Source organism: Gossypium hirsutum, chromosome D07 (genome assembly GCF_007990345.1).
Source record: "Gossypium hirsutum isolate 1008001.06 chromosome D07, Gossypium_hirsutum_v2.1, whole genome shotgun sequence".
Lineage (NCBI taxonomy): Eukaryota > Viridiplantae > Streptophyta > Magnoliopsida > Malvales > Malvaceae > Gossypium > Gossypium hirsutum.
This window is the reverse complement of record NC_053443.1, coordinates 54,965,149-54,986,168: the sequence shown is the minus strand read 5'-3', so window position 1 is coordinate 54,986,168 and position 21,020 is coordinate 54,965,149. Positions and strand designations below refer to the sequence as shown.

At 33.0% G+C, this 21,020-nt stretch overlaps 3 protein-coding genes across 6 annotated transcripts; 1 reads left to right on the top strand and 2 right to left on the bottom strand.

Annotated features, from left to right (window-relative positions):
- Positions 1–58: 58 nt before the first annotated feature.
- On the bottom strand, positions 59–4,517 carry LOC107937655 (cellulose synthase A catalytic subunit 4 [UDP-forming]). Of its 2 annotated transcripts, none has more exons than XM_016870583.2 (12): positions 4,383–4,517; positions 4,114–4,312; positions 3,913–4,013; positions 3,755–3,821; positions 3,514–3,676; positions 2,823–3,435; positions 2,574–2,711; positions 2,361–2,486; positions 2,041–2,253; positions 1,441–1,956; positions 1,013–1,363; positions 59–917 (listed from the first exon to the last, which is right to left on the bottom strand). In XM_016870583.2, the coding sequence occupies exons 1-12, from the start codon at positions 4,413–4,415 to the stop codon at positions 336–338; spliced, it is 3,102 nt and encodes a 1,033-aa protein (XP_016726072.1). In that variant the 5' UTR covers positions 4,416–4,517; the 3' UTR covers positions 59–335. The 2 variants fall into 2 exon arrangements, with proteins under 2 accessions (XP_016726072.1, XP_016712109.2); XM_016856620.2 differs by having other exon boundaries at positions 4,114–4,291; positions 4,383–4,494.
- A 4,178-nt stretch (positions 4,518–8,695) lies between these two features.
- Positions 8,696–11,777, bottom strand: LOC107937653 (homeobox-leucine zipper protein MERISTEM L1). Its single transcript, XM_041097930.1, has 10 exons — positions 11,696–11,777; positions 11,386–11,435; positions 10,782–11,261; positions 10,579–10,695; positions 10,293–10,493; positions 10,040–10,211; positions 9,715–9,953; positions 9,517–9,639; positions 9,092–9,422; positions 8,696–9,008 (listed from the first exon to the last, which is right to left on the bottom strand). The coding sequence occupies exons 2-10, from the start codon at positions 11,398–11,400 to the stop codon at positions 8,941–8,943; spliced, it is 1,746 nt and encodes a 581-aa protein (XP_040953864.1). The 5' UTR covers positions 11,401–11,435; positions 11,696–11,777; the 3' UTR covers positions 8,696–8,940.
- A 4,799-nt stretch (positions 11,778–16,576) lies between these two features.
- LOC107937643 (chloride conductance regulatory protein ICln) lies at positions 16,577–19,523 on the top strand. Of its 3 annotated transcripts, none has more exons than XM_016870572.2 (8): positions 16,577–16,836; positions 16,934–17,057; positions 17,731–17,851; positions 17,949–18,008; positions 18,113–18,175; positions 18,279–18,373; positions 18,614–18,696; positions 19,223–19,523. In XM_016870572.2, the coding sequence occupies exons 1-8, from the start codon at positions 16,670–16,672 to the stop codon at positions 19,233–19,235; spliced, it is 726 nt and encodes a 241-aa protein (XP_016726061.1). In that variant the 5' UTR covers positions 16,577–16,669; the 3' UTR covers positions 19,236–19,523. The 3 variants fall into 3 exon arrangements, with proteins under 3 accessions (XP_016726061.1, XP_016726059.1, XP_016726060.1); XM_016870570.2 differs by having other exon boundaries at positions 19,230–19,520; XM_016870571.2 differs by having other exon boundaries at positions 18,282–18,373; positions 19,230–19,308.
- The last annotated feature ends 1,497 nt before the right edge of the window (positions 19,524–21,020 follow it).

The window sequence follows — 21,020 nt, the reverse complement described above, 5'->3', positions numbered from 1 at the left end:
CTTCTTATTTTAAGCCTAGCTATGAAAGGCTGATTGAAAACAAATGACCTATGGAATATCATCATGAAGCTTTATCTGTTTATTGTGGATTAAAGCTGAGATAACAAGCCTAGTATATATAGCTTATAGCATAACAAACTTTCTCTGCTATAACAATGAAGTTTTGAATAGGTATCAAGTTGTACAATGTATGTAATGAGTGGTCAATTTGTTCCTAATTGACATCTTACTTGCCGCTGGTGATCAATGACATCCTTGCTTGCAATACCAACAAAACCTTGGAGATTTGGGGACTCAAAACAATGAATGGTGATAATAATGAGGAGTTGGCATGATCAGCACTCCACTCCACATTGTTTGAGGACTGGACCTGTTTGCTTGGGCAAGAAAGGATCGATCCGAACCCAGACCAGTGAGAAAATTGATGCAAGAAGTATAGACCACAACACAACAATGGTTGGAGTCCTGTTTTGCCTTCCCATCAAACCTTTGAGGAAAGGATAGAGGTGAACAATGACCCAGAAGGCGAAGAATAGCTTGCCAAATAAGGGACCCCATGAACCGTAACCATTATTAATTGCATCAGAAACCCCGGCAACAACTCCCACCATGTTCAATATTATTAGAGTTGTTGGTGGGATTAGGAGGGTGGTCCATTTAAAGAGGTAAAGCTCTCCAAACTCGGCATCTTCAGCGGCTTTTGCTGTTACAGTGAAGTTGGTGTCAACTCCAGCAAGGACTTTGAGCAGGCCTTGGAAGACAGCAAAAAGATGTGCCGAGACACCACCGATCACCCAGAACTGTTCATTGCGCCACCAGTCTTGGATGCTAACTCCGCTCCATCGAAGTTCGAGAACACTGGTTGCTATGATGGAAAGGAAAAGTGCCAGGAACCATACACTTGTAAGGTTGCTTAGCTGCCAAGGAAACAAAAATATGTTTAATTTTCCAGGGCCTAATAAATCAATCACTTTCAGAATGTTTTAATAAAGCAATCCGCAATGTTACTTACAGTTGGGATGATGAATTTTCCTGTCAGGAGACAAACAGCTGGAATTGTACAATAGGCGAGTAAAGGAATGGACGTGAAAGGGTAAACAATGGTGTTTATATAGGCAAGCCTTTCCAGCCATTTCAGTTTTCCAGCATAGCCATACCAAAGTGGGCAGTGACGACTGAGGAAGATTTCCACCGAACCAAGAGCCCATCTTAAAACTTGGTGCAAACGATCTGATAGATTGATTGGCGCCGACCCTTTGAATGCCGGTCTTTTCGGTACACAGTAAACAGATTTCCATCCTCTACAGTGCATCTTAAAACCAGTTAAAATGTCTTCCGTGACAGACCCGTAAATCCATCCAATCTGTAAAGAAAACAATTCAGTAATCTCCTCAAAGTTGCTACAATGACTCAATATAGTATTAATGTAATAGTGGTCACCTCTTTGCCCCATTCTGTTTTCTCTTCATAGCCACAGCTGATTACATGAATGGCCTCCTTAATGAGTGAATTGGTATTGGTGCCTTCAGGAAGGCCACCATTTTCCATCAGAGTTGAAGTGATGAGAACTGGTGATTGCCCGAATCGTTTCTCGAAATTCTTCTGTGACATGAGTGATGATTTCTCTAGTTCATCATATCCTTCAAGACCTTCTTCGATTTCTTCAAGATTGAAGACTGGTACGGACCCTTTTCTCACATAGTTCTTTCCCATCATTTTCTTCTTCTTGGAGTGTAGGAGACCTCCGAGGAAACTCTTTTTCTCTCCTGTCTTCTTCGACTTTTTTCTTGACCCTCCACAGCAACAGCAACACCATGAAGGCCAGCAGTCGCATGTCATCTTTGGTCGCTTCTTGGAGACAGGTGGATCATAACCATACAATGCCTGCCTGTTGAAGACACACCCTGTGCCTACATATACAGGGCCTTGAAGTCCGTCTAAGCCTAACATGTTAATCTATAACCAAAAACAACATTGTAGTTATTAGGTACTAATTTTACAAAGAAGCAAAAAAAGTAAATATTTTGTACAATAACTTACATCGAAGAAGACAACATTCCGATTAGCATATCTATCATGACGATCGATGCCGTCGAACCTCTGAGGGAATTGAACATAGCAAAGTTTCTTTCCAAACTGGGGATCCATTAAAAAGCACATTGCTTCCCTTATAGCCTTGCTGTTGTTAATATAGTGATCACAATCCAGATTCAATATGAAGGGTGCATTAGTAAGCACAGCAGAGACTCGAACCTGGCAATGACATTCATGATCAAACAATAGGCAAGATCAGCAACAAACCATTAAATTGCATCCTCTTCCTATGGAAACAAATAAGAAATTAGACAAACAGTTCTCACCAGAGCATTCATGGCACCGGCTTTCTTGTGGTGCTGATAACCAGGCCGTTTCTCACGAGATACGTAAACAAGCCGAGGTAGCTCCTTGCCATCCACATCAAGTGCACCAGCACTACCTAGATAGACCTGTAAAGCAAGAAGCTTTTAAGTTCCACCATGATATGGGCTTTAATTTCGGATAGAATGATATTTGATGATCTTATATCAAGGCACCTGAATCATCCCGGGATGATCACGAGTGTTATTTCCAGGCCACGGGGTGCCATCTTGCATCACCCATCCTTCTTCTGGTTTCTTCTGAGCTTTTGCCACTAGTGCATTGATCCTTACTTTAAACTCTTCATATTCCCTCTACAAGTACACCATAAGCAAAGTATATATTAAAACCTTGTTTAACTTACATGTTTTAACAAGATGAGGACATTGGTAGCACCAAAAATGTGAACAAATTTGGCAACTCACTTTCATGGCTCTACGTTCTTTGACAAAGCTAGGATGAACCTTGTTTTTCAAGTAATCTATCTTCTCGGAGAAATAAAACTCGGGCGCCCTTGGCTCGACGTTATGCTTCTTGCAAAATGGTACCCACCTCCTGGCAAACTCCGCAGTTTCCGATAGTGTGTCGAAAAGAAGCATGGAAGCACCATCATCGGATACATAACAGCTCACTTTTTCAACAGGATAATCAACAGACAAGATTGATAGAACCGTGTTTGCTGTTATGATGGGCGGTTCCTTAAGAGGATCGACAGTACTCACGAAGACATCGACTGAACCTAGTTGATTAGGCTCTCCGTCACGCTCGAACCTCAAGGAGAGGCGATCCAGGTAAGTTTCACGAGTAATGGGGAACCATTTGGGGAACTGGTCGAGTATCCAGGAGAAAGCAAACCATACTTCACATATAACAGAGATAAGCCATAAGGGAAAAGCATCGTAGGCCGGTGTTAGAATACGAAACCGGAGGAAAAAGATGAGGACGAAGAGACGTAGGACAATGACTATCCGGTAAGGGTTGATCAGGCTCGAGGAAATCGGAACTTTTCGCCAGAGGGGTTGTCGAGCTTCCGCCATGCTACAAATTCAAAGAAATGTAAAACAAGTGTTGAAACTTAAAAATGGAGGAGAGACGGATCATGTCAGAGGAACATACAGGTAATCTTCTTCTTCTTCTTGTTCTGCTTGATCATGTCCTGCATCACCATAATTGCCCACCAAACCTCTTTTTTCTTGCCTAACTTTCCATTTCTCAACTCTCTCTTTCCATTCTGCACTGCCATAAATCTCTTTGTCCCCTTCAAAATCCTTACCAGCAGCTGTACCCCATTGACAAACCCTCCCATAAGTATAAAGCTAAATCAGAGTTTTAAAAGGAATGCAAAAGTTGCACTTACTGCTTCCTGCAACTGAGAAAGCTTGACCATTAGGATGCCATTGCTGATTATTATAGTCCCCGTTTTCCTGCAAAATTGACAATCAACTTTAGTAATCTGATAAATATTTAATGATTATTATTTATTTATATATATACTATTATATATAATGAACTTACATGCTGATCCAAGTCATCCTTACGGTTCTTAGTCTGAAATTCATCATCAAAATCATCTTGGTCATAGTTGTCTTCATCATCACCTGCAACTCTTGCACTACCTGTCAGATAAGCAAAAGACCAAAGTTAATGAAACATGTTAGTTCTGTCTATAACACTTCATTTTTCTAGCTGGAAACTGAGAGATTAAAAAAAATGAACCTTTTTGACGCTTGTAGCGAGTATTGCACTGAGGGCAGCACTGGGTTCCTTCACTCCTTTCATACTCATAACATGGCCGGCAAACCGGGAAGGCACAAACGTGACAAGCTACAAACAACTCCCCGTCTTCATCGCGACCAATCTTATCCCCACAAACTTTGCATACCTTTCCCGAAGACTGCCGTGTCGGAGGCCGGTTCTGCTATCCCATAACATCATCAGGCTCATAGTGAGAAGTAATTAAGTTAAAGAAAAGAAGAAGAAAGTACCTCGTCAACTGCAAGTGAACCAAAGCCAGCCATGGCAAGCCAAAAACAAACAAAGATGAGATGAATAGGATAATAACTGAGAGACAAAGATGTGATGAGGGCTAGAGGGGATGTGGTATTATAAGGTAATTAATAAAGTGAAATGCGAGGGAGAGACTACCAAACTGTGAGTTGAGAAGTCGTAGGTTTGAGTCTAAGAGACGTTAAAGGGAGGAATGAAAATAAGGAAAGCATTGCTTGGTAGCTGGAACTCTGCCAAACGCCTGCCATTTTGCTTGTGCATAGCTAATGGCTTAAGCTATAAGCTAGCTTCGACTCAAAGGCAGGGGCGACTCTACTTCCTAACAAATGGAACTTAGTTGATAAAGCTGTATATGTTATGATATTTATGCATTTGGAGCATGTGTTACGTACCCCACACCATGCCCATTAACCAACCATTGGTTGCACATTAAATATCAAAATATACATGCTTCTGGAACTGCATCACACATTATATAGGAAAAATTAGTGAAAAATGTTGCCTTTTATTTAATAAAAAATTAGCAATTTAGGCTTTTTTTTATTACATTATTTAAGAAAATATGTCGAAAAAACTTACAAGTCCTTTAAAAAGCGTTTTTCCTAAACTAAACATACTTTTTTTTTAACAACTTAACTCTTAGGTTGGTTAGTTAAATGTTTGAGTGAAGTTTAAATCTTTTTCCATGTTTATTTAACTATTTTTTAATGAATGTTTAAAATTTTTTTAATTAATATTTTTAATTAATAAGCATATTATTTTTAAGTTTTTAATTACCAAACATATTTTTAAGTTTTTTATTTTATTTTTTAATTAATAACTTCTTTATTTATATAGATAAATAATAATGTAATTATATAATAAATTTTTTTGATAAATATCATTATGTTAAATAAAATTTATTTTTTAAAAATATCAATTAATTTTGATATATATTTTTTATGTCAAATATTTTTTTATGTACGGTAAATTTTAATAGTTTTGAAATTTAAGATGGATAATATAATGTCAAAGTGAAAAAATAAAAAATTAATAATGATACTAAATTAATTTAAATATTTACAAATCATGTGTACTTAGTTGATTTGTAAGTAGACCTGTTCCATGATGGACCTGAACGTGTATTTGAAAAGTGGGAGGGTTTGAGTAAAAATATATACTTGAAAAATAGGTTTGAACAAAAAAATAAGGTTCGTTTACAGGTCTTAGGTAAGGCTTTTTTGGTTTGGGTCTAGCTCGACCCGACCCGAATTTGTAAAAAAAAGTTGTTTTCTTGTTGGTTTTTTACTGTTTTGCAGTTGTTTTCTCATTGATTTGCTGTCATTTTACAATTATGTTGCTACTATTTTGTTATTATTGTGTGGATATTGTATAACTTTTATTTTTTTGTTAATTTTGTTACTATTTTAAAAGCATTTGCTTGTTAAGTTGCATTTATCTTAGTGTTATTTAAGTATAAATATTTTTTTAAAATTTATTTTTAATTTGTTGGGAAACATTTATTTTAATGTTTTTAGTGTATTATATATATATAAATTAATGCGGACAGATCAAACTGGGCCAAATTTTAGCATTTTTATCCGAACCGTTCATTAAATATCAAAATTATCTCTTTTGAAATGGAAATATTAATTGGATCAAATAAATGTTATATGGTTAGGTCAACCTTGAAGTAATTTATATAATTTTTGAAATTTTAAATCACTTCATATAAAATATTTTTATCTTTATTTAAAAAGTAAAAATACTTACATTTCAAGGATTAAAAAAGTGTTATATATTCCAATAATCAGTAATCATAATTTTAAATAAAAAATTTAACATATAATAACAATACATACAAATATAATTCGTACATTTTTATTGATGAATTAAAATAATTAATTATAAATAATAAAATGCAGAGATTTCTTAGTCACGTAAATATACAGTAATGATGCATGTTCAACTTTAAACGCCTCCACAATTTCCCTCTCATACACTATACATTTACTTTGAAACTCCAACTTTAAAAGGAAACTTTAATTACTTGCCTAGTTATTTATCTTTTCATACAACAACCTCAGACGTTGGTTAGTGGGAAATTCTCATTAATCCTCCCTCTTAAATATTAATCATTTAATTTAAGTTTTTTTAATTATTTAAATAAATGGGAATTTTTATTTTTAAGCTTTTGTTTAAGTTCAAACCCATCATAACTTATTCTTCGATTCTCGAACACTTCATTCGACTCTAAAACACAGGTTTCAGCACATTCTCTCCAACATGGCCTTGACATCATAACCTGAATTTTAATTGATTTGTGCGGGAAGCTTACGGTTCACCTTTTGCAGGTGACTCTTTGGTGGAATCCGTAGGAGTGGGCGGATTCTCCGGATAAGTATGTGACATCTTCAGCTTGTCTAAACCTGACTTTTCCTTCTCGAACGTCATTTGGAGGTACCGCCCTTGTTCTTCCATTTGCAACTCTAAATTTCTTTGTATCTGCAGAGAAGGGAAATATACCATGCATCTGAATGAGAACACACCAGAAACATGATTTCTACTTGTCTTACGTCAAGCTGTTCATGCAGCCGCTTCTGGACTTCCATCTGTAACTTCAAAGCTTCAGTGATCCCCATACCCCTGCTCCAGTTCAAAGTGAAAAATTCACTTAATACGGCGAATTAAACTAAACAACTCAACACAGTGAGGCGTTATTAGACCTTGAATATTAAGTACACTGCTCCTTACAGGTTCCATTAGGAAATTGTCTATAATCAAATCCTTTCTCCCAATCAAAAAGAATTACAAAGGATTTCATGGTTTCAGATCAGCATTTTCTATATGTTGAGTTTATTAGATGATTTGCAACATTTAAAGATGAAGTGTTTCCAATTAGTAGCTTTCCTGCAAATTTTAGAAGACCCTTACGCTTTCAAATCCAGAGATGAGTGACAACCCCAATCTCACAAGAGAGCTTGCATCATAAATCAGTATGGGAGAATAGGATTATTGAGTGCACGATAGACATGCATCATAAATTTTCACTGGACAGCTAAAGATTCTGAAACCAATTGAACCAAATGAAAAGAAACAATGATCACTTCATTGATAAGGACATGGTGGAATATTTAGCACTCAACAATCCCGCCAACCCCAACACAAGTCACCATAGATAAATGCATGCAGAGAAGTAACACAGATAGGATAATAGAAGAAAATTAAAAAAGAGCATGGCATATACCTTCTTATGACTCCAGTGCCTTTGAGCACACATACATAAGCAAATTCTTTAATAATTAAAAGAGAGGTGTATGTACCTGCAGGATGGAAAGTTGGAAGGAAAATGGATTTAAAGATTGCTAGGTGGAATAAAAAATAGGACGTAGCTTTTCTTTCTTATCATGCAATTTACCATCAGTCCAAAAGTGGACGGAAGAAAAGTGAGAAAACAACTTTCATAATCTTCAAAAGGCACATTGGAGTAGCTCCTGCAAGTTGAACAGGTTGAAACAAAAGCCTAACAGTTGTTGGCAAGCAATTTCATGAGAGCCAAAAGGTCCACACCACCTAGTTGGTTGACAGCCTAAACAAAGGCTTCATGAAGCGTCTACTGCATTCGTGGCTTTGCTGGGGCATTATTTGCTGATGAAGAGTATGCAACACTACGACTAGCTACAGATGGGGATGGAAGGTGCTGAGTGTACTTGGGGTTTCTGTTCAGAAATAGTTGTGCATGGTTTTGCCACATGACATGCCATGTCAAGCAACATGAAGGGAATATGAAACAATACCAATAAGTTTTAAATTATTGGTGGCCAATGCACAAGTCCTTTGATGTCATGACTACCACTAGAACTAGTGCTTGCTACTTGACTGCTCCAGATAGGGTTGCTTATAGGAAAATCAAGGAAACCCGAACATATACACCAAGAACCACTATTTTCATTGTTGAAGTGACTTGATATTGTGGATTGAGGCAGCGTTTGATTAGATGATTGTGGTAAACGGCAAAGCTGCGGCATTAGTTGGTGACTGAGAAATGAAAGGAGCATTTCTTGAGGTGATGCAGATGAGTAACGAAGATCAGTCGAAAATACTGAGGATGATGAGAATATGTGACCAACTAACTACCCACACTTGCGTGGACAAGAGGCCTTGTCATCAGTTCCAAATGTCTTGAAATGGCTGGCAAAGGTGATGACAATCCTGCACACACCCCTAGGTTACTGAGCTGCTTTGCAGCTGATCTCTGAATGGATAAAGGAGGTGGTCATGCCTCCATAATTGTCCCTAAATTAAAAATAAGGGAGTCAAAAGGTCATAACTTTTTGGCATTAAAAAGTATCTATATCAACATTCACATTCACAGGAGAGTTTTGCTTGTAATTTCTCTTTCTATTTGTCATCCACATTCAGGCTCTCAACACCAACATGAAAAGTATCTAGATATCTCTATAGCCATATCTATATCAGAAGTATAGAAAAACAATTACAATTGGTTTCTGCAAGAAAAGTATCTCTTGTTTTTTTCCATGTATGCTTTCGCCAGGTTCAGATGCAGCTAGCCTTGCCTTGTGTCAAATGTATGATCTCAATTCCAGTCATTTTTTCCCCCACAACTGCAAAACCAAAAAAAAGCTGTGAGAAGAGACCTCCAATTAAGTAATTTCTGTAACAATATTCTCATATTTTCAACACTTACCCTTTTCATTCAACTCTCTGATGATATTGTTCAAATCACTAAGAAAATCTTTTCTAACAAACTCAACATCAACAGGATTTCCTAAAGGATCATAATATAGCTGCACGAGAAAGGTTACAAGAGAAGCATCGCAATGGAGTCCCCCAGGACCATCAGGCATTATAGCAAACCCAGAAGGAGTTATGTTAGCCATTCTAGATTTACTGTCCTCATAAATGCTTTTATTCCCACAAACAATGTGAGCATTCACCGTATCTTCCGTCAATGTTTTGGATAGGATAAAGGAGCAATATTCATCCATTGAAGCTTCTTGTAAGCCGTATACAATTCCCTGCCGCACACAAACAGAAAATGGAAAAAAGTATGTAAGCAAAGACTTAAACAAAAAGGAAAATTTGGGTTTTAATTTGTGAGCAGACTTGGACCTCTTTTGTAACCCTTTTGTGCAGAGAGATGATATTGCTTTTATCATCAGCGCCAAATGTGAATAATAGCTCAGGCTCCTCATGGACCTCATTTGTCTCACTACCTCCAAACACACGAAACTGCTATACATATATTATATTTCATCAGTGAAAAATAATTGAAGAACTGAGTTATATATGTATATAGATATTTCATACCTCCAACTGGAGATCCTTTTTCATTAAAAATTGAAAAACTGAGAGCGGTTTAGCTTGAACCCGGAAACTGTTTACGCCGACAAAAGATATATATTCAGTAAGTTTTTTGTTATGCAGAATCCTTATTGGATCTTCACCACTAGTTATTACAGTAAGTGCAGCTTCATCAGGATGCTGAGAAACACATTCCATGAAGAAACGCTTCATGGCTTGGGTTAAAGCCAAGAGAAAAGAACCAGCTGCACCACAACATTAAACAAATGATGGACTTAAACAGTTTAATGTCCAAGAAAAAAACTGAAAAGAGAACAAGACTTTTTATTACCCCCGGGATGCACATCGATTTTGAGATCGGAAAATGAGCTCTTGTCACGCTTTAGATTCCATAACAGTGTGGTTACCCAACGGTGTGCACCATATGCCAAGTTTGAACCGATTATTGTGGAGTACAAGTTTTCTCTGGTTTCATCCACTTCCACATTCTCAATCCATATAATCTGTTTAAGGTAAAAAGCATTTCCATTACAATGATTGAAGCAACAGTAAGGTAAAAAAAGCAAGTTACAAAAGAGTAAAACCTCACAATCTTCAGGTCCATGTTCCCTGATTATGACCCCTGATGGTCTTCTTTCACTATTACGCTTTGCAAAAGGATCGGAATAACGGCTCGAGACATCAACAATTATGTAAATACCATCCATTATCTCTTTCCCATATCGCAAAAACTCGAAATATCTTGTTGGTACCAATGTTGTTGGCAGTTGAAGCTCTGCATACATCTATGGAACAAACATATATTTGGTTGATGGACTAACAAGTGACACTAACTAAATGGCAAGTAAACTCCATGTAAGATCAGTTTACCTGTACTGCAGCCTTGATGGATACATCCGCATAGCTTAAATACTGAAGACTACCAACTACATTAGACCCCTCAACATGTTTGACAAGGGGAAACAGTAACTTAGACCACAGATTGCTCTGTGAAACATATATAGAACAATAACATAAGAAGGGGCAACTAGAACAAAAGAAAAAGGAGTCTAAGAAACATCCAAAATACTCACTGAAAGCGTCATCATTTCGGCCATCTCGGATGCCAAGACATCCGGAATGACTGCGGTTGCGACAGAGACTTCCATCTTCCGTCCAGGCAAAGGAGGGGTTCGGAACTCGTTTACGAGATCATCCAGATTACCTAAGCAGGGCTTCGCTCGTACCCAAGTTCCCGCTTCCTTTGCCAAACTCATGACCTCCAGGTAAGCTGCCTTACAATAATTGTTCGCCAATTGCAATCTTTGGTAATTACTGAGTTGTCGTTTATATGTTTTGAACGCAACCGAAAGATCTCTACCGGGAATTGTTTGCTCTGCAGAAAGCATTTGTTGTCCTCCAAACGTTTTCAACTCAGCTGAAGAAGTTCCCTTGTATTTGCATTCAGTAATGCCTTTACCTTTGTCTTTTCCTTTCTTCTCTGCAAAACCTTCATCTACAAAGTCTTCATTATCCTCATATGCATATAAGCGAATACACGAAGGTCCAGGAAACTGCACCACGACTCCAAAGAAGAAAAGTATGTTAAAAATCCCATAAATTATCATAATTAAATGCTAAAGTTTTCTTTTTTATCGGTTTACTAAAAATGAAAACAGGGGGAAATTTATACTATACCGGTTTAACGTTCATTGTTAGATCTTCGACACCTTGGTTTCCTGGACGACCTAATGTATCAAAATTGAAATTTTATGTAATACATACAAAACATTATCAAGAAATGCAAACGAAAACGAAAATTAAAAAAAAAATGAAGATGGATTAACAAAGAGCAGGTTTAATGAAAATCTTTCAAAGATTATCAACAACTTAAAAAAGCAAAAAAAAAAAAAAACTTAAATTTGTTTGTTCTCTGATATTGATGATTCAAAATCAAATACCTTGGAAAATACTAAAATAATTTTTTTTAAAAAAGCAGAGAAAATACCTTGCAAAAGAAGAACAAACTCTAATCTTTCTTCAGTGAAGGGAGAGAGAGAGGGAGAGGGTTTATATAGAGAGAGAGACAAAGAATCGTTTCTGTTTTCAGTTACATTCCCGCTTAAAGTTTAAAAGTTCCGAAGGGTTTAAGGCAGTTATATAAATGGACACGTGTGTTTCTCCAATTTGCCAATCATACATTATTAATTAATTAATAAATAATTTTTATGACCACACAAACACTATTTTGTTTGGGTATTCTGTCCCCTCTTTTCATGTAATTGTTCAATTTGATGCTATTTTCATTTTCAGTTCAAAGATTGGTCCCTTCGAAAATTTATTGATTTAATTTGAATTCATATGTTGACCTGATAGTTAAGGTGATCATCGTCTCAAGTATAGTTTGGGTTCGAGTCATATTAGTCGTGTTACTGGTAAGACTTTGCCATCCTATTATAATTCACCAAAAAAATTAATAATTTAATTTACTATTAATTAAAAAATTTATTCGAATTTCAATTTCTTGATAATTATTCGCTTCCATTAATATATCAAATAGTAATCATTTAAAATTTTAAATTATTAATGAGATATTTGTTATAAATAATATAGATTATTGTGATTATTTCTAATGGGAGATAAGTCATTCTATTTTTATCTAAGATAAATAATTTATTTATCTTTGTATTTATCGATATATATTCATTTATTTTTTTATCTTTAATTTTGTAAAAGATTTTAACAATCTCATTATTTATTATAGGTTTTGATCCCATAGCCCCTCGACCTCATCTCTTCCTGTATTTATAACAATGCACATATTAATCAAGTTAAAACTCGACCGGCAAAAAAACTATTTTTTTGTTGCTTTCTTTTTCTTGTATTATCCTTTAAAAAACAATTAATTCTTCTATTATTTAATTTTAAAAATAATAATAATGCAACTTTTAATTTCCTTAACCATATCCTAAATAAGTTTTATGTGAAACCATTTTCTTTTATTTTTTAATTTCATTAATCAACACAAAAAATGTTGATCAAATACACTAAATACTTAAACTCTATAAAGAATAAAATCTGACCATGTTTCCTTTCACTGCATCCCATCATCCCAACAAAATTATTTAATCTTATCACACTTTAAATCACACGCCTGTGTCTCTCAACCGTGTGTGACGCACGGCCAGATGACACGGCCATGTGTTTCCTGTATCTTAAATTTACACAAAACAGAGACCCAAGTCAATATACTCACACGGGCTGAGACACGGCCGTGTGTCTCGATTTCAAATGCCCACACAGCCTGAGACACGGGCGTGTCTCCAAACCGTGTGACCCCTGCAGTATTGAAAATTTTAAATATTTCCAAATTTTTTTTTGAATTTTCGACTTAGTCCCTATTTGTTTCTAATGCATAATTGGGACCTTGAAGGTTCGTTTAAGGGACAATATATATGATTTTGATTGGTTTCTAATATGAATGCTAGATGAAATGAAATGTTTAATAATTAATTTGTGAACTCCGGTAATGCTCCGTAACCCTGTTCCGGCGACAGATTCGGGTTAGAGATGTTACACTTCATTTGGATATAATCATAATATCCTATTTATTTCAAATTTATTAAGATTAAATTTTGTTATTAGAAATTTTATTTTGTGTAAATTATAGATTTAATGTTTGTATTTAATTTTGATCAAAAAGGTTTAATTGGATGCATATTTAATGTGCTTAATTGATTTTTTAAGGATTTTTTGGACTTATAAGCCTAAAAAAATTCTTAGGAGATTCACTTCTAGACACTTAGATAGTGTTTGTAAAGCCACTTAGTAATTAAATTTGAGTGTAATTGTTTGTAATTGCACTTAGTATTTCAATTTATAGAACAATCATGATTTTGGGTGAAAACATACTATGAAAGAAAAAAAAAATTGAGTGTAATTACTTGTAAATACATTTAGTATTTCAATTTATAACACAATCACGATTTTAGGTGAAAAGCATACTACGCAACAAAATAAAAAAAAATAAAACAAAGATATTTTGATTGAAATGGTAAAATTGAGCGTTTTGGAAACCATGTTAGTATTAGGTTCAAGGCACATTAATTATTGATTTTTATAAATTTTATACGTGATAGGACAACATTTAGTTGTTGACAACTTTTCTCAATTTTGTTCCTAAACTTTGGTAATTTATATCTTCAAAATAATATTTCTTAATTTATAGAATGAAAGTGCTTTTGGTAATTTCTCAATTGAGTGGGATTTAGTTGATGAATGATAGCAAATCAGTCAATTATCTAATATTTAGTATAAGTTTAGATATAAATATAAAAGATACAATAGATAGATAGATAAAAAAATAGTGGTAACATTTTAAAAATAATTAATAAAAATTAAATTGTGGCACACTATGTGGATAGTAACAAATTTATAAAAAGAAGTTTATAGGAAAACAAAACTTGGTTTTGGTTGAAATAGTAAAGTCAGAGGAATAAGTATTTTGAGATATTGGGTCCAAATATTATTGTGTTGTATTTTTTAAACGTTAAATTCTACTATTAGTCCCTTTATTTTATGAAAGTTATAGATTTAGTCATTATATTTTAATTTGATTAATTTTAGTCTACTTTTTGAAATGATCAAGTTTAATCCATGTACTTTTCAAAATTTTAATATTAGTCCCGACTCAAACAATAGCAGTTAAATCTATTTAGTTAAATTCAATTGCTATTTGTGTACTACGCGCACAGTTGTAGATTTAGTCTATATTCTCCAATTGGATCATTCTAAATCCCCTTACTTTTCAAAATTTTAAATTTCTGTGTTGACACAAAATGTTAGTCATTAATCCATTAGCAAGATTTTTAGCACATAATATGTGAAAATAATAAGCTAACATGGAATTACACATATGATAATATGTTTGTCACGCCAGATTTGGGAAATAACATAACTTCATGAATTTAACAATTACCATGTAGTGAGGACTGAAAATTAAAAAACTGAAAAGTAAGAATTCTTAGGCTAACTTTATTGGTTTTTTAGAATTAGGACAAAATTGATAGAATGTATAAATATTAAGAACTAAATTTGTTATTAGACCAATAAAAAATCTAATTTCAAAAACTTTAGTGACTAAATTGAAAAAAATTATAGTTGGGTGACCAAAACAAAAGCACTCATATCGTTGAGTGACCATTCAAATCCAAAACTTGTATCATTTGATATGCCATGTGAATCTTTAGAAACATGTGAAGTGTATAGTTAGGGATTGAAACATGCTACCAAAGATCTTTTTTCCGAAGAGATTTGATTTAGAACTATTATATATTCAAGGTTCAATATTGAAATAATTTCAAAGATTTTTATGATTTTGTCTATGTTAACAAACAATTTGAAATGTCTCGAGGTTTTTTAGAATAGGTTCGAGTCATATAACAATGATTTGAAGCACTTTTTTTATACTATTTCAGGTAAATACTCAATAATATGAAAATGTAAAGTACGAGATCCCTAGTTTTTAAAACAAATAAGGGAATAGTTAACCACATAGCGACTAAAAAATATATTTAAATAGTTTACTGATTAAAATGAAAATTTTTATAAGGCTTAAGGGTGTAAAAAACTTTCAAACTTTTTCAAAAATAGCAATTAAGTCCCTTTTTTTTGCACTCAGTTGGATAACTTTCAAAATGCATAAAAAAGGCCTTCAAACTTTTTCAAAAAAAAAAAACAATTAAGCTCCTTTTTTTTTTGTACTCAATTGGGTACTTAAACTGTCAAAATGCACCAAAAATGTATTTGACCATTAACTTTAACAGTTGATCATTAAAGTTAACCGTCCCTAACTTTTTTCAATTAAAGGCACCACATGTTACAATCTAAAAATTATTAAATTTTAGTAAAAAATATAAAAATATTTAAAAATTAGAAAAAAATTATAAAAATCGTAAAAAAAATTATAAAAAGTATCATACCAAAATAAATAATTTGTAATATTTCTATATCTTTTATTGATTTTCATTTTTTATCATTTTTTGCCACATGTCATTCTGTATTGCGGCACATGATGGCTTTAACTGAAAAAATAGGAGTCATTAACTTTAACGGTCAATGGTTAAAGTTAATGATTGTAGGTCTTTTTGATGCATTTTATAATTTTTTTATAATTTTTTTTATAAATTTTGCAATTTTTTATTTTCTTTTACGTTTTTTATAATTTTTTTCTAACATTTATATTTTTTTTATAAAATTTAATTTTTTATAACTTGCATTAAATTTTATTTTTTATAATTCTTTTGTCATATGTCACGCCGTGGTTGTAACACATGGTAGCTTTATTTGAAAAAAATTAGGGGTAACTAACTTTAACGATCAATTGTTAAAATTAATGGTCAAAAGATTTTTTTGATGCATTCTGACAGTTCAAGTAACTAATTGAGTATAAAAAGAAAATAGAAGTTTAATTGTTTTTTTTTGAAAAAGTTTGAGGCCTTCTGAATGTATTTTGAGAAGTCAAATACTCAAATTAGTATAAAAAAAAGGGTTTAATTATTTTTTTTGAAAAGTTTGAATATCCTCAAGCCAGGTGACTAAAATAAGTAAAAGTTTAGGGAATAATTATTAGAAGAAGAAAATGTTTTTATTTTTAAAACGGGTAGAAGAAGAAAAAATTAAATAGCATACAAGGGGGTTAAAAACATAAAATCGTTTTAATATAACGACCGATAAAGCTACACCGATAATCTTTAAGGGTGAGTTTGGATAGGCAGTGCGTTTAGTTGCGGTTAGTGTAAAAACAGTGGTAGCGGTGAGATTAAATACTGTAGTAATACTATAGCATGAGATAAAAAGTAAGCTAAACGTACCGCACCACAGTCAATCGCCCACGAAGCCTAAATCTTAAAACTATTCAATTCCACCCCACCAAAGCGAAAACCCTAGAAAAACCCACATTAAGCTAAAGCCATCAGAGATAATGGCGGTAGGGCTCAGGCACTTCACGGCAAGAGCTGGAAACGGGTCCGGAGAGCCGATTCTCGATACAGATAACGGTGAGGAGCTTGTTCACGTCCAACCTTCCGTCTCCGTTGCAGTCGGTGACCGTGCCCCAGAATCCCCGGGCACTCTCTACATAACCACCAGGTACCTTCTTACTCTAATTCTTGCATGTAATCATCATCATTTCAATGGTATTTAAACTGACCATTCATAAATTTTTTTTTGGTTTGGGCGGTTCCAGGCAAGTGATTTGGCTGAGTGAATTGGACAGAGAAAAGGGCTACGCCGTTTATTTCCTGTCTCTGTCGCTGCACGCCGTTTCAAGGGACCCCGAGGCTTACCCTTCTCCCTGTATTTACACTCAGGTTTTCTTATGCTTTTCTTTTTTCGAATTTCTTTTTTTCTTTTTTATGGTCTTTGATTTTCTGATAACGTTTTTTGTTAATCATGCTCATGGATAAAACAACATGATCTTGTTTCTATGTGGCTGGTTGATAGCTTGGGTACTAGTTTAAATTTGGTTGTTTAGTGCAAAGAAAGGAAAATAGAACTTATTATGGATTGTTGATACGTACAATCAGGCTGATGAATCAAGCAATGCAGTGGCTCCAAATCTTAAATCTTGGTAGTTATTTTAGTTTTAAACTGACATGATGTTTAGAGGTATTGAGTTCAATTTGGGATTTAGCTGCCAGCCTAATTTTGTAACAAATATCTAATTATCTCATTTTGCTTTTTTAAATTTCTGGGTGGAAAAAAGTTAAACAATACAGAAAACTCTATTATACTTTAGGAATACCAACTTTTTATCATAAATAAAGTTTCAATTTTACACTTTAGAATGCATTGTCATTACTCATTACTTCTGTGTATTTTCAGTGGGGATATTCAGTGTAGCTTGTAGTAAAGAAGCCCTCTCTTTCTCTTTCTTTTTCCTCCATTATAAAGCTTTTATGCCCTGAACTATTTTTGGTCTGATATTAGCATGCTTCTTTTGTCCCTTTATATGTTCTCTGATTAAGGTCTTTTTGTCTGAAGATTGAAACTGAAGCTGATGAAGTTGAAGATGAGTCTGAGGACTCGGATTCTGAATGTAGCGAGGTTTTAGATTTGTCCAAGATCAGAGAGATAAGGTTTATTCCTTCAGATGCTAACCAATGTGTGTATGATTCAGTTTTTCCTTCTACTAGTTCTTAGTTTGTTGTTTCTGTCTTTAGTGATAATGAATACTGACTTATGTATATGTTCTGTAAAAGTGGATACTCTTTTTCAAGTATTCTGTGAGTGCGCTGAACTAAATCCGGAGCCTATTGAAGGTGAGTTCCAGTTATAAATCAGGAAATGTATTTTCTGTTGTATGGACATTTTTTCTTTCAGTGACTGAATGGCGATTTACTGTTTTTGTTTATACCTTATTTAGAAGGAGAAGAAGAGGGACATAATTGGATTTTTAGTGCTGATCAGTTGGAAGATGAAGCTGGAGGTATGGGATAGACAACACGAATACCTTCTTGATTGCCTCTCTCAATGGTTTCCTTATATGCTTGCATGCTCTTTACATCTCTAATCACATATTGTATCTCCAGCTGGTGATGATGTGGAATGGCATTTCTCCCAGAATCCAACAAACACAATCGGTCATTCAAATGGTCACCATGACCTAGCTAGCAGTGTTCTTGAGGTATGCTAGTTACTGTTCATTCTACGTGGTGCTGGAACATTTGTGAAATTCATTCCTATTTGGCTGTAAATTAATTTTGCCAACACTAGCAAATCCTAATGCTTCAAACTTTATCAAATAAAACTTTTGGAACTGCAAATTTTGTTTTATGTATATATCTGTTTTTTTGTTATATACATTTTCTACTTCCGTTTTTGCTTTGCTTCTTGGGATTGTCTCATTTCTGCAAAAAACTTGCAGCTTCAAATCAATGATCAACGCTTTGAGGACGCCGAAGAGATGGAACAAGATTCAGATACCGGTCATCATCATCAATCACAGCAGTAAGTTCCCATACCATTTTTGCCTGTTAATCCGTAAGGCAAAGAGTGAACTGAATGCATGTGTTAATTTTTAACTGATTTTGCGCCCATGGCCTAAGTTTTGTTGTATGTTATGAATGTTTATCTTTTCTAAGAAACTAGTCATTTGATTTGAATGTGCTGCTTTGGGCATTAATATGCTATCCTATTTTCCCATGAAAATGAACTTACCGTATGGGAAACAAGTAAATTTCTGTTGAGCCTTAAACTGGTCAATGTTAATGTGATTGTGGAATCTTAAACTGGTCAACGTTCTGTGAAGGAAAAAAAAGTGAATTTCCTTGATGTTATCATCCATGACATTTTTTATCAACTGGTCAACTAAATTTCAGCATGTTTCCAGAAAAAGAATTTTTGAATGATCTCTAATTGGGATGTAATTGTTAATGATTTGATATATTTGTTGTAATTGCTCGGTTTTTTATGGAAAGAAAATTCTGTTGGGCCATAGTCATCAATCATCATCGATGACTTAACTCTTTCTCAGCTTACAGGACTAAATATTTAGGATCGGGAATGGACCGGTGTACTAGTTCACGCTATTGGATTGGGTTTTGAGTGAATTGCATGGAACCGTCATTGAACCGGGAATTTGAACCGGCTAAATTTATCAAAAAATTGGTTGAACCAAATTCATTGAATTTTTGGGTAATTGATTAAATTATTTTTAATACAATTGTCAAACAAAAGTTAATTGAAATTTATTGTAAAATCGAAATGAAAATTATTGGATACATGAAAATAATAATTTTTAATTATTATATTTATTTATGGATAATTATTCCGTACGTTGAAAAGTTTAAAATATTTATAAGATAATGTTTTTAGAGACATAGGTGTACTTATTCAAAATAAAATATTTGAATATTAATATAATCTTTTACCTTACATTTAATTAATTTTATTAAAATAGAATAAAGAAATTAATTAATCATATCAATTAAAATGGAATTTTATATATTTTCAAAATTTTATAATATATAAAAGCATGAGTTTAAAATGATTTTTAAGTCGATGGAAATGCTTTTTATGATTAATTATATTATTAAAATAATAATTTATTAGTATTATCATGTGATAATAATAAAAGTAATATTAATTGAATATTATTTAATGTGATTGTATATTAATCTGATTATATCTCCAAAAATTTATATTTAAAAATAACAGGGTATATTATTAGTTAATAAAATTATAAATCTATAAAGTCAATTATATAAATTAAAAGTAATAAAAATCTAGTTTTTTAATTAAATAAATAAAATTTTATTTTAAATATGATAATAATAATGTTGAAATAGCTTTTGTAGTTAATAAAAATTAAGTGTATGAGATTAACATTATATATATACATAAAGATAATATCAATATATTGGTAATTTATATGCCAAAATTTAAAAGAAAATAAATATATTTTAGGATTAAATGGCATAACGATTTATTTGGATTTTTTAACTTTATAAAAATGTTAATTTAATTCATTTAAATTTTCACATCTTTTAACCTTTGAATTTGTGTTATTTGTCAAGTCACTCTAAAACAGAAAAATTACGTTAAAATATTAATTATATAAAAAGATGTAAAATAATGTAGAATTAATTTTATGCCAAAGGAAAAAGTATTTATTAAATCGTGCTTCAATCTTTTCCTTTTTATACTAGGAATGGTTTCTATTGCATATATTTTTTTACAAAAATAAAATAAAATAAAATAAAAGTAGCATGATTTATTTGACCTTTTAATTTTAAAAAATATCATTTTAATTCTCATTTAATTTTTCGTCTCTTTTAATTCATAAATTTATGTTATTTATCAAATCAACTAAAAATAATAAAAAATTAACATTCATTAATTTTATTGATGCGACATATATAAAAAATAAAAAAAATATGTAAAAAGTTATTATTTTTAATTTGTAAAATTAATTAATTGCTGATACTTGGACTGTCATGTTAGTATAGTTAACATTAAATTAAATAAATCTAAATGATTTTTTTTAAGTGGGAAGGTTTAAGAAGTAATAATTCAAAAAATAAAATTGATGATAAGTAAATAATGATGGCGACAGATGTAATGATAAAGTAAATGGCGACCACAATGATGAAAGATTCCAAAAATGGAAAGGTCCAAATTGCTTACATTATTGTAAGGTTGCAGAGCATGATTAGGTGTATCACCGGCAATGAATCCGAGTAAAGACCTCAAAACTCCACGTGTCTAACGTTGTTAAAACGTGTTCATTACATGGACATCTGGGGTTTGGTCTCTAATACCGGACCAGCTGT